At 45.0% G+C, this 13,981-nt stretch overlaps 1 protein-coding gene across 1 annotated transcript in view; it reads left to right on the top strand.

Annotated features, from left to right (window-relative positions):
* Window positions 1-13,981, top strand: part of NEK10 (NIMA related kinase 10) — a 118,237-nt gene that overhangs the window by 14,113 nt on the left and 90,143 nt on the right. Inside the window, 3 exon segments of the mRNA XM_023752910.1 lie at window positions 5,242-5,326; window positions 12,196-12,237; window positions 13,463-13,541. Coding sequence (XP_023608678.1) covers window positions 5,242-5,326; window positions 12,196-12,237; window positions 13,463-13,541 — 206 coding nt within the window.

Raw genomic sequence — 13,981 nt, forward strand, 5'->3', positions numbered from 1 at the left:
TTGGAAGGCTTCCTCCTAGCCTAGGAAAAGAGAAGCCTGGTCACCTTGGTCAAGTCTGCCAGATCGTTCTAACCTCCCTAGAGAGGTCTTTAAATCAGCCCCATAAGTTGGATAAAGATAAAGGTTCATTAAGGTCCCCCAGAAGGATCCATTCACACACTCTGTCACATCATGGCAGTCCTCCGTTGAAAGCCTTCAGTGACCTTCCAGAATAAAACGTCCAAAGTCCCTATTCATATTCTTCAAAGCCCTGCAGATGTGGCTCGTGCTCTCTCTGACTTCCCTTCTGTAACTCAGTCTTGGCTCCTTCTGTTCCAGCCCCGAGGGCTTCCTTGCCCTTCTTGGCACAAACCACCACACTCCTGCTCATGGACTATCTGCTTAACTCTTCTGCTCTTCCCACCCAGACTCTCTCCTCAGTTCACTCAGATGCTAATCTTATTCAAGAACCCTTCTCCGTCTGACTGTCCTAAAATAGCATCCCCAGAACCCTTATAGCCTTGACCTTGGTTGTTCTTCACTGGTTAGCGCCTGATGTACATTTTTATCTCTCTGTGTGTATAATTGGTCTTCTCCCTTTAGAACAGTGGTTCTCAACCTTCCTAATGCCGCGACCCTTTAATACAGTTCCTCATGTTGTGGTGACCCCCAACCATAAAATTATTTTCATTGCTACTTCATAACTAATTTTGCTACTGTTATGAATCATAATGTAAATATCTGATATGCAGGATGTATTTTCATTGTTACAAATTGAACATAATTAAAGCATAGTGATTAATCACAAAAACAATATGTAATTACATATGTGTTTTCCGATGGTCTTAGGCGACCCCTGTGAAAGGGTCGTGATGAACACCAGTGCTTGCTTTGTCCAGAGCTGTATCCCTGAGGGGGCAACAGTGCCAACTCCTACTAGGTGATGAGTAAATATTTGAAAGCATTCTACCTCTGAAACTTTTGTCAACTAACTGGAAGAAACACCTAGAAGACGGTCCTTTCTGCTCACTATCTCTCTGAGTTTCGGGGCCAGTGTAATTCACTGGATGGACTTCTGATTGGGTGCCTGTGCTGGCCTAGGTTTCGGGTAGACAGAGATAAAGAACACGGGCCCATTACGAAGAGTGGAACAAGTTAGTAAAGAGTCCTTGAATATTTGTTTATAATCAGTTTCTATTTTGATGTTACTTTTACTTTTTGAACTATCAAAAAAAAATAGGGCTCTGTCTTATGAATTTGACATAACATTTATTTTGAAACAGGCTTGAATTCCTCCACTTTAAAATCTTGAGTCAAAAGTGGCAGTTTTGTTGCTGTGCTTGGTGTTAACGCAAACGGTATGACAACATGAAAAGGGAAATCTACATAACACTCTCCCCACGAAGTTGCTGCTTATTCTGAGTGAGAGTCAGAGGGAAGCATTGCCAAGGGGGGTCTAGGTTGGAACCTCTGGCATTTGCACAGCCCCTGGTCAGTTAGCCCCAGACCATCCGATGCTCTCATTTATCTTGGTGCTTACAGCTTTATTATTATTCAATAATCAATACCACAGCTCCATGGCTGGTAGTCCCACGGAGCGCTCACATGGCATACTGGTTTCCCCCACTGTGCAAGAAGGTGAAACCCCAGCTACCCTTTCTCTGTTCACAGGCTGGGCCTCTGGTGATGGCAGAAAGTGGCCTCCGAGGCTGCAAGCGCCGTGGCAGCGGGTCCCAGGCCAAGGCCGCGGGCGCCGATCACGCTGCCATGTATTAATAGTCCTGTGAAAGCCGTGGCAGAGGTTCAGTCACAGCGGGGATACATATTTGCCTGCTTGGAATCCGCGGCCGTGTGGCTGCTATATCGGGACCTAATCCTCCAGGGAAACACTATCTTTGCAGACAGACAGGTTTTCCAGAGTTGCCTCAGAGGATCCCCTGGCCTGTGCCGAGCATTCCTGCTCCCATAGTAAGAGTCCCTTTCTCCCTGGCCATCCCCTGGTGGAGGACCCTGGCCTGGGAGCCGGGCCCCGCTGCTCCAGGCCGCAGTGGCTCTCTGGCCGGCCACCATCATGCTCTGCCCCTCTCTGCTGGCCCTGAGCGTGTGTTTCCTAGTCCCCCAACCCTTTGAAAGAGAGAGAGAGATCGTCTTACAGAGCATGTCACTCCCCTTGGACACCAGAGCTCCATGCGACGTGCCATGCTCTCGTGGGGGGTCAAGGGCGGGGAGCCAAGGCAGGAACAACTGCTCCTTTAGAGGTCAGTGCTCAGAGAGGAAGAGCCAGAGGACTCAGACACCAGGAATTCTATTTACATTCACCGCAGCGGAGGCCAGGACCATGCAGAAATATTAATAGCTTCGGGCTTCTGTCCCAAAAAAGCAAAAAAAACCCCACAAAAAAACACACAAAAAACACACATAAAAAATGGCAATTGGTTTGGAATAGGACTTTCAACTGTGTTCTGGAGAGTTGAAAGTTCTTTTCTGGACTTTCAAGACTTTTCTGGAACTCTTCATTTACTTACATTCTCTTAACAGTTAAAAAAAATAAAACCTATGGTGGAATTTTTTTTTCTTTTCCTTTTTTTTTTAAGTAGGGGAGGAAGCAAAAAACTTTCCCTACTTATTTTGATATGAAAAAACCCTGGAAAGGCCATGAACTTTGCTCAGGAAGATTGCGTATAGTTAGGAAAAACACCGAGCGTACACATATTTGTTCCATGAATCACCTCTTCACAGGCCCCTGGCTTTTCCTTTAAGTAATGAAAGCAGTCAGCGTTAACCCTCCTCGGGTTGCCGGCAGCGGTTGCACTTGATGGTTCCTTCTGGGGGACGGAGCGTTTGTGCCACAAGTCAGCCTTCCAGCACCGAAGGGAGAGTAGTCGTGTGCCACGTCGTGTGCCACCTCCCTATTGATAAGATCAAAGGTGCTCTCTGTGACAGGAGCCTCCGAATAACCACATCCTGACAAGTGTCCCCATAGTCCGTGGTCGGCAAACTGCGGCTCGCGAGCCACATGCGGCTCTTTGGCCCCTCGAGTGTGGCTCTTCCTAAGCCTGAGGAGTACCCTAATTAAGTTAATAACAATGTACCTACCTATGTAGTTTAAGTTTAAAAAATTTGGCTCTCAAAAGAAATTTCAATCATTGTATTGTTGATATTTGGCTCTGTTGACTAATAAGTTTGTCGACCACTGCCATAGGTGATTGTGTGTTAGATTCAAAGTGTATTTCAAATTGGCATTATTTTTCCCGCTGTGGGGAGGTCAGATGAACTGTCGTAGTTTCCCAGTGTGGCCTGGGGTAGTTCTGCCTGGCTGGTCGCCCTGCCTGGGATGGGTTGCCTCCGTAGGCAAGGTGTCGCTGTCATGTACCTGGGCTGGAGAAGGGTCGTAGGGTCGACTGCCGCTGTGGTGGGCAGCTCCAGCCAGAAGCCTCTGTGACGGCAGGAGGAATAGTTCTCGGCCAACAATGCTCTCGGGACTCCTTGCCCAACTTCTCCCCACCGGGCCAGGGCTCTGCTGGGGGCCTAGGTCTATAAAGAGCCGTCAATCACCCCTGGGAATATAAAGCCATGGGAAAGCAGGCTTCCCAGCCTCCTTCCCAGGAGCCAAGTCTGGGTAGATGGAAGGACTGGTGAGTGGCTTGGAGTGGAGTGTGGGTGGCATAGGGTGGAGGACGATGCCTCCAGGGGCAGTGACCACAGATGTCCGTCCTGCCTTTGAGGAGGGTGGGGTTTCTGCACTCAGGTTGGGATGTGCAGGTTTGGGGGCAGAGTTGAATTTTAGGATCTTAGAGAAGACGACGCTGAGTTCTACACTAAGAAGTAATAAATATGGGACAAGCCAGGCGAGAGTTGGCTTGGGGTCACGGCACAATCAATGCTTCACTTGACAGATCTTTAATAAGGTAACCTTGCCTCTTGCACAGCCAGCCCAGCTGGGGAGGTGGGAGGAGAAGGGAGAAATTCTGTGGAGTGTCATCTGGAATCTCTTCCTATATCTTTCTTAGTTTTTCTCTGCTAAGCATGGGTAGCAGACATTTTTATTTTAGGTTTCTGACCATTTTTGCACCACGTGCCATGTGGGACCAGCTTGGAGGGCAGTGTGAGACAGGTGTCACCTGGCAGGGCCCTCCGTGCACGGGTGACTCAGGCAGTGCACGCGGCAAGTTCCCGGCGCCGCCAGTGCCCAGCCTCCTTCCTCCTCGGTCAGGGGTCCCCCCTGTGCTGTGTTGGTGGTATCTGCATGTTCCGCCCTCATGTCACCTTAGAGAACATCCTTCTAATTCCCTGGGAGGGTCCAGTGTGAGAAAGTCGCAGAAGGCTGGCATAGGAAATAGCGGAGGCTCAGGGCCTCAAACTGCTTGCTGAGAACTCCCAGGGGTGTCATGGGTATTTTTACATTTTCAAGGAAAAAAGCGATGCTCGACACCCTTCAGACACAGAGCAAGCTCCTTAGGGTAGCTGACGATTTCCACATTAAGCTCATGCTGCTTCCTAGAGGTGATGGCATTGCCTACCGAAGCTGGGTTTTCCGTGGTCGCTGTGATCAATAGCAGGTGGAAGAGGACACAGTGGGGTGCTGTCCAGTCTGATTCCAAGGCTCCAGAAGCTGCTTGGTGCCCGACGGGGTACTCATCCCATTGATAAGTAAATGTGGTTATTTAAGCATAAAATACAGTCCAGCCAATGTGGCTCAGTGGTTGAGCATCAATGCATGAACCAGGAGGTCACAGTTCAATTCCTGGTCACAGCACATGCCCCGGTTGCGGGCTCAATCCCCAGTAGAGGGCATGCAGGAGGCAGCTGATTAATGATTCTCTCTCATAACTGATGTTTCTGTCTGTCTGTCTGTCTCTCTCCCATCCTCTCTCTCTGAAATCAATAAAAACATATTTTAAAAAAGAATAAGATACAAATATCTTCCTTTTAATGTATGTGTATTATTTTTTAGTCATTAGGGCATACATTTGTATTAAGGTAAATCTAATTATTGGACCTTCTAGCTATTTGTTCTGGTTGGGGGCTGCCCGGAGTCAGTGACGTCAGAGTGATAATGATGGCTTTTATGTGTTTTGCATTAACATGGGACAGATGTGTAAGTTCAAAATAACCATTCCCATTGCAGATTACTTTGAAATAAACTAATGCTATTCCTTTGTATGTTCCTCATTGTCCTTCATAGTCGTGTGTTGTTCATGAACTGGCATGTTCGTCTTTTAGACATGAACAAACATGTTCTCTCTTCTTTTCTTCTTTCAGAGAGTGGGTTAATCGAGCCCCGTCTATTCACTTTCTGAGAGTGTTAATCTGTCTGAGACTACTCATGAGGGATCCATGTTACCAGGTTGGTTGGAAAAAATAAAGATATTTTGTACTGGTGATGAAGATAAAATAAAACACTGGTGGGTTTTCTTTGAAGCAGACCATGTTAACTTTCTCTTTCTCTCACAACTCAATAGCTTTCAAATTTGGCAAGTATCTCATCTGCTATTTGAAAGATAGGAGAGAAGTGATTTAATGAGGACCAAAAAGAAAATCTGTACATTTCTACTATATTTCCTATGGGATTAAGTGGATTACTCGTTGGTCTATGTTTTCATCATTAGCTGGCATTGAAAACCACAGGCAGTTCAGAGAGGTATGCACTTGGCCACACCTTCTAGCATGTTCAAGGCTAAGCAGCTTGCTAGGTCAAAGTCAGCTGTGACCAGTGGGGGCTCTTGGGGGGCTCTAGAGTCATGGTGGCTCCACATTTTTCCTTTAGAAGAACCATTCCCTTCCTCCTCCTGTATTTTAGGCTGGCTTTGTGTTGTTACAGTTTAGCCAACCATAATCATTTGACTATGAGACTTAGGGCATCTCTGATGGCTTTCTGTCCTGGTTGCTCACAGTTTTCTGGGAGTTTTCATTCCCCTCATGACCAACCACACAGAACTGTGTGTTCCACACATTTCTGAGCTGCCATGAGCAATGCAGTGTGGGTCACATGTGATAAGGGTGGACCATATGTTCCACTTTGCCCCAGCAGTCCCAGTGTGTGCTCACTGTTCCTACGTAATTATTATTTTTTAAATATATTTTATTGATTTTTTACAGAGCGGAAGGGAGAGAGATAGAGAGTTAGAAACATCAATGAGAGAGAAACATCGATCAGCTGCCTCCTGCACATCTCCCACTGGGGATGTGCCCGCAACCCAAGTACATGCCCTTGACCGGAATCGAACCTGGGACCTTTCAGTCCGCAGGCCGACGCTCTATCCACTGAGCCAAACCGGTTTTGGCCTACGTAATTATTAATAGCACCCTCTTTTTCCCTCCAGCATGTCCCAACTGGGGTGAGAACAGTGCATATATAATGTGAAGGAAAGTGTTCCTGGAGACAGGTGGGGAGCTAGTGCCTTGGCTTATAGAAATTAGGAAAATATTTGCCTTAGAGATGTCCTGTTTGTTCAGAACACTGATGACAGTTGTGTCATGCTCGGTTGATCTCCTTTCTCAGCCAAGTTCTTGATGGAATGAAACAGGGTTGACTGTACTGCTCTCTGAAGGAAAGAATGCAGTAACCTCTTTGTTTATGGGATTTCGTGACCAAAACACATATTAAACTATATCTTTATCTGGTTTCATCCTTCCATAGAAGGGGATGCTCTCCGAGTCGCTCCTTCTGGCAGCCTTTTCACAAAGAAGAGCATGTGCTCAGGCAGTTATTCAATATCTAAAGTTGCCAAGAATTGTTGGCCAAAGTCACAAAGCAAGGCTGGGGTTTACGACCGTTTATGCCGCAGAGTCTCAGCGAGCCTTTGCCGCGGCTCGGCATTCCTGTCCCCGCTGGTTGTATCGCAGGATCCACAGCGGCTGTTCCAAACCATCTCCACTTCTCACACCCAAACCGCCTCCTGCCCCTGTCACTCTCATCACCGTACATCTGTTTTACAGGGAAATCTGAAGACATCCCAGTGGGAGCACTCCTATTTCCTCCTCTTTGTTGCTTGAAATATTTGGATTATCACGCAACTGTACTTCTCTCCTTGTTTCAAAAGCAACATCCCTGTCCTTGCCAAGGCTTACCCTCCCATCTATTCTCTTTCTTATGGTGTCAGTGGCGCCCCTCTGTTTGCCTTTATCATAAATACCCCCTTTTTGATCCGTTATCCCTTCCAATCTCCCATCTTACTGTCATCACTGCATTTTTTGAAAGGTCAGGACGTGAACCCATTTCCTTTCTATCTGGACATTGAATTCTGTGTACAAGGTTCTCTCTGGAAGCCATTGAAATAGTCCATAGTGTAGCAGGCTTCCATCATCATTCCTTCACCCAGAGGCTGCAAGCTGGTGGCTTGCAGATTGAGTCTTTCCTGCCAGTGTACAGAGGCTTCAAGCTATGCCTAATGGAGATTCCAGCAAGAAAACACTGGATGAAAGAGATGCCACAATTGCTTAGCGTTTTCCTTAATTAAAGGCAGACATGCGAGGTTTCAGGTATCGTCGGAGCTCCAAGCAGCATAAAGATAAATTCCCAGCTGGATTCATTATAGTAAAACCGAAGCACATTACTTATCAAGGATAAAGGGAAAATCTTAAAAGCTCCAAACTACAATTACATTAGCAGCAACAGTGAGAAGACAGTCCAGCGGAGCGGCCTTGTCTCGGCCTCGCCCTCCCCAGTCCTCCGCAGCAGGGCACGCCTGTCCCGCACTCTCTGCCTGCACCAACCCCCAGCTCTTCCTCAGCCCTTTTCGTTCTTCTCTATTACTTACTGCACTTGGTCCTTTTTTAAATCCTGCTTTCCTAAATGTTAACTTTCCCAAAGTCCTTTTCTTTCTTTCTTTTTTTAAAAAAAATATATTTTTATTGATTTCAGAGAGGAAGGGAGGGGGGAGAGAGAGAGAAACAGCAACAAAGAGAGAGAATCTTTGATTGGCTGCCTCCTGCAAGCCCCACACTGGGGATTGAGCCTGCAACCCAGGCATGTGCCCTGACTGGGAATTGAACTGTGACCTCCTGGTTTATAGGTTGACACTCAACCACTGAGCTGTGCCGGAAGGGCCCAAAGTTCTTTTCTTTATCATCTTCTTCCCCATCTTCCTAGCTCTTGGCTTCAACTATCATTTTTTGTTGCTGTTGCTGTTCTTTGCTCCCAACCACATATCTGCATTCTCAAACTTTCCCCTTTATTTAAGCCCCACAATTCCAGTGATATGATGGGGACAGTAGCGTAATGGTTCTCCAGGTGTGATCCAGGAACTGCTTACAGGTCTCTGAATTCCTTTCAGGGGTTCCATAGGTTCAAAACTGTCTTCAAGATAGCGCTCCTTTGCTCTCACTCCTTACAAGTGTGCAGTGCGGTGTCCCGGAGGCTGCAGGTTGCGTGATGATGTCATGGCTGTGACGGCTGATGAAACATGTGCTGTGCGCTATTGTGTTTTAGGAATTTCTCACTTGCGATTTCTAATGTGGTAAATGTAGATAGACATAACCCATATAAGCAAAGTCTTTGGGGTTCTGAAGAATGTGTAAGGGTGTAAAGGGATAGGCAGAACAAGGACATTGGCTCACATTTTGCACATCAAACTGAGGTCTGATTCACTAAAGGACTTTCTCCAGGTCATTAGGCTCAGAACTACAGACCCCAGTCTTGTGACCCTCTGGGCTGTGACCAGGGAGAAAACACTGAGGCCTGGAGGGCAAGCAGGAGGTGTCGCTGTACTCTAAGCACGCAGCCATGTTTGCTTTTCAGATCAGTAACCAGAGCTGTCAAGCCCAGGTATGTACATACCCTGTGGTCTTGCTTTTCTCTAGTTGATGCTCTCAGGTTGGAGCAATCCCATTGGTGTAACCAAAGGAAATACAAGGACGACCATGGGTCTGTGAGCAATCTCCTGGCCTTGCTCCAGTCTCCGTAGGAGAATGGGAGGGGGCGGAATGTTTATTTCATAAATGAAGGCTGAAGTCTTGAGTACATAGCAACAGAATTCTCTTTGCTCTTTTTAAAAACGTTTTTTAAAATCCTTACCCAAGGATATGTTTTTTTATTGAGAGAGGAAGGAAGAGGGAGAGGGAGAGAGACATTAAGAGAGAGACAGAGAGAGAGACAGAGAGAGAGACAGAGAGAAGCATCAATGTGAGAGAGAAACATGGATTGGTTGCTGTCCGCATGCACTCGACCGGGGATTGAACCCACAAACTGGGTATGTGTCCTGACAGGGAATTGAACCCCTTACCCTTTTGTGCATGGGACGATGCTCCAACCAGCTGAACCACCTAGCCAGGACCTCTTTGCCCTTCTTATATTTCATAACAGCATTTCTCAAACTGTGCTTCCCAGTGGTTAAGTATTCTGTGAACAGAATTGTGCTCCAACGGGTATGTATACGAAAGGCTGCACTCTAGGTCTCCCATTGGAGCAGCATAGTAAAAGCTCTGAGGTGTCCTATGATGAAGCACTTTGTTAAACTCTGTGTAATCTAGCACATAGCATTTCCCAAGCTAATTTGAATTTGATCACAAAACTTTTGTTTTTTTGGGGGGGTAGGATTTATAATACCACCCACTGCACAGAGTAGAATGATCATCCTAATGACATAGTTTGGGAAACACTGACTTAGTCCCATATTGTTAACATTAATTTTTGGATTGATATATTTCTCATCAAGGTAAACATTTAAAGATGAACTTAAAAAACAAACAAGAACAACAACAAAATTTTAAAAATATGAACTTGACTATGACCAATCATTTAGACATTATTCTTTTCCTTGGTGTCATCGCATTTCCTTGGTTTCTTCTCATTCAAATTTATATCTCCTTCATGTCAGCGACTCCAAGATTTGAACCTTTTGCCCTTATCTCATTTTTCATGGCCTATTGTACTTTTTTTCCCACCTGTATCCTATCAGCAACTCAACGTGCCAAATCAAGTCTTCTCTAACCTAGTCTAGTCTTCTCTCTCTCTCTTGGTGTTTGTTAATCATGGCCCTGTCCCCCGTCACCCAGGCTCTAATATGGTGATGCCTTCTTCTTTCTTCCAATGTGTCTTCCTCTTCATACCACTTCAAAGACTATCTCCACCTCTCCATCTGCCTTCCCACTGCCATGGCAAACCACCTGGGCTTCCAGATGACACTTTGCCTCTCCAGTTCATTCTAAGACTAGAGGGGGAGCCCTTACAGCTGATTCTGATCAGTCCCTTGTTCACACATTTCATTGGGTTTCCTGGTCCACATGATGAAGCCCAAATCCAGGCTCCTGTCTCAGTCCTCCCGAGGTGTGATCCCACCCTGCTTTTCTAACAGTAGTCCCAACAGTGTCCTTTTCGGAGTTATGGAGGTGCTTTGCAGAGTTATGGAACATCTTGATGTTCTTTCTGCACAACTTCTGTGCACCTTGGAGCTTACTGTTCTCTGTGCTTGGAATCTCCTTTATCTTCCCCTGTTCCCCCATTTTGTTCACAGCAGATTTTCCCATCTTTCTCCGCCCATCAGAGCCCATCACTCTTATTATGAAGTTTCCCTTAGTCTTCTCAGCAAAATAGCACGTGTCCCTTCTCTGGGGTATCATAGCACAGGGGTCCTCAAACTACGGCCCGAGGGCCACATGCAAATACAAATATTGTATTTGTTCCCGTTTTGTTTTTTTACTTCAAAATAAGATATGTGCAGTGTGCATAGGAATTTGTTCATAGTTTTTTTTTAAACTATAGTCCGGCCCTCCAACGGTCTGAGGGACAGTGAACTGGCCCCCTGTTTAAAAAGTTTGAGGACCCCATAGCACTTCATGAATAATTTTCTTATAAGACTGGCCAAATTCTGCCTTAAATTCCAGTTCTCTGTGTATCTACCTTATGCCTGAAGTTCAGGAAGTAGGCCTCTGCCATCCACATATTTGTGTCCTCGTTAGAGCCTAACCCAGGGCTTTTACATAACAGAAATGAAAAAAAAAATAATTGTAGAATAAATATTAATAGTTTTAAAATGTTATTTCTATTTTTATATGTATAAAATATACCAACACCACTAGGGATAATGTATACAACATTCCTGTGTTCTTTAATTATAGCTTTTCTGGCATGAATAGCAATGAAGAAAATTCAAATGAATAGGTAGTCACAGAACTATTTTTAATTGAGTTATAAATGTCCCTTCGCTCTTAATTTAAACATGGATATGTTTAGTGTTTCCAAACTCACTTCGCCCAGAAGAAGGAAACCTTGACCCCGGAGGCCTTGAGAGCCCGTGCCTGTTCCCCACCTGCCCCACCTGCTCCCTCGGACGGCTTCCTGGCGGGACTTCACTGTTCCCTCTCACACTCGTGTACTCAGCCTCCTGCACTTCCCAGAACTGGACCGATGGCTGATGTTTATATTTCAAATAACTTCCTTGTGTGCATGTTAAGTAAGGAGTGAGACGTCAATACAGCTTTAATTAAACAGGTGAGGGCCACCTGAGCTACGTTGGCCTGAAAACAAATGTCAGTGTGAACAACCCGAGAACACTTCCTATTCATAGGTCCAAGCTAGTCTCCAGCCTCCCGACCCCTCTCTTCCTCACTGGCACTTCAGGCAGCTTCGGGATTGTGCTGAGGTGCCTTCTGACTGGGAATTGGGTTTTAAGACCTGTGTTGGGAGACATTTGGCAAAGATGACCCTCACCCTGGCTCAGAGCGAAGGTTTAAGAAGACCATTAGCCTAATCATTTTAAGGAGAAGCCTGCAGTCTCGTCTGATCTTGTTGAAACTCAGTGTGCGTCAGCAGGAGATTCCATGTTTCCACTCAGTCCCCAGGCCAGGCTGAAGCCCAGAGGAAGGGTCTGGGAATTTGGTGATCCTGGACTCTTCTCATGGCTTGTCACTTAGGCAAGTGGCTTACCTTTCTGGGTCTTAGTTGGCCTATCTGCAGCATGAGAGGATTAAAGGGAGCAATCCGTTCCTTTGAGCTCTACCTGTTTCTGATGACATTGGAGAAGGTGAAAAAGTGAGGAGTCTGGCTGAAGTTATGAGCATATTGATATTTTCTGATTCTCAATCCAAATTTCATTCTTTTAAATTAACAGTTTATCTTAAATGTAGTACGACAAGCATTCAAGTTTTCCACATTGATGGTAAAATGTGGACCTTCATAAAATAATTCTAAATCTTATGAATTAATAAAGAAATTGCATGCAAAATACAACTTTCCCCCCATCTTTTATGTATGCTCTGTTGTTTCTGTTTTATTAGGAAATACTCTATAGCTTGGATGGGATTGAAAGCCTAGCTCAGGTAAGATTCCTTTTGCGGTGGCTGGTCTTGCCTTTCCATTTTGCGCCATGGCTTTGGGCGAGGATTACATAGGTATGTGACAGAGGATGGCTTTTTCAAACCATAGGCTGCCTGCCCAGGGGAGGAGTAGGCAGGGTTAATAAGTGAGAGTGTGAGGCAGGACACTCACGGGGCAGGGCGGGACCCATGACATTTTGTTCTGGCTAATTGGGCTCACTTTACCTAGCCTGTTGAAACGAGAAAGTGCTATTAAAGGTCACATGTCTTTAGTAATGAAAAGAAATAGACCTTGGCTGGCAGGCCCAGTCCTCAGTGCTGCACGTACCCAGTGATGGGAGAAAATATTGGCGATGAAGCTGTTTGCAACTTTCTCACGCTTTTGAAAAGAATTACTGTGCTCACTAAAATTTTACCCAGTAAATGACAATGTGAGGAATGATTTTAAATTCATTTATTTTTCAGCTTTGGTAACTACTGAGGGAAAGTAAGCAGGAGAATACATGTGTTGAGCTCATCAAATGTTTGGGTTTGTTAATTTGCTAAAACATGGCATGGCATTGAATTGAAACAGTCCATTCTCCCAAAACCCATAGCATGTACAGAAAAATGGTTTTCATAGGAAGTCTGTGGCCCTCAAAACTCACTCTGAATGATTAAAGGAAGATGAAGTTTAATGGCAATTTAATGTTAAATCTATGTTATTTTCATTTTTGGGAAATGGATGCAACGTATCTAGCTTTTGTTTTTAAGATTTTAAAAAATTGGCTGGAGATTTACCTCATTTAATGAAATAGTCTTTCATAAAATTGTAAATGACATTCTTATCCACTTTAACCTCCATTATAATATCAGAAATTAAATTCTACTAAAAAGTCACATTGAAGAAATAAAATTCTATGTACTCCATATTATGCATCTTATTTGTATCTTATACTTGGAGACTAAATTACACTACAAGCCTATTCATCTACAAATTATTGGGGGACTTTTGAGAGTTTATGCAGTTTTTGCATGGTCCCTCCCTAACTTCAGGGCATGCAAGAGAAGGCAAAGAATCCAGAAATGCAGTCACCTATTTGCACTTGAATGAAAGGGGCCCGGAAGCACTATTATTTGGTGAATCTGTTGCGCCACCTACAGCTCATTTTTAGAAGTGCACAATCTTGTCACCTGCTTGTGTGTTTTTGGTGTCTTCTCTGACTTGTTGGTTTGGTCCCTCCTGCAGTACATGGAGATCGTGGCCACTGAGTACCTCAGCTATGGCGAGGAGCAGCACAGTGTGGGCAAGCTGGTCAACATGACGTGTAAGCATGGCGGGGGAGGGGGGGCATAGCCAACTCTGCACGTGCATAATAAGCAACACGGTGTTTGCAGCGCAGCAGGAAAAGGGATACTTTGAACATTTATGTGTTGAGACTCCATGCCAATTGTTATAGTCAGTGCCAAAATATGCCCAGAAGGAAGACTTCTAGATCACAACTGTTACCTTGAAAAGCCCAGTTTCACGTTTCAGAATATTTTCATTGAGCCCAAGCTTTCGCTATATTGCAAGAGAGACTTCCATACCAGCAGATTTTGGTAAACATATTTTTTGGTTCCTCTAATTCCTATTAATATGTCAGAGGCTATTCAATTTTCATCTATAAAGTTAGGTTAATAATGATGCCTACCTCCAAACATTTGGAACATCAAAAGCATATAAAAGAAAAAGCCTTGATGTGATTAACAATAATGTGAAAGCATT

This window comes from Myotis lucifugus, unplaced genomic scaffold, assembly GCF_000147115.1.
Source record: "Myotis lucifugus unplaced genomic scaffold, Myoluc2.0 scaffold_39, whole genome shotgun sequence".
NCBI classification, from domain to species: Eukaryota; Metazoa; Chordata; class Mammalia; order Chiroptera; family Vespertilionidae; genus Myotis; species Myotis lucifugus.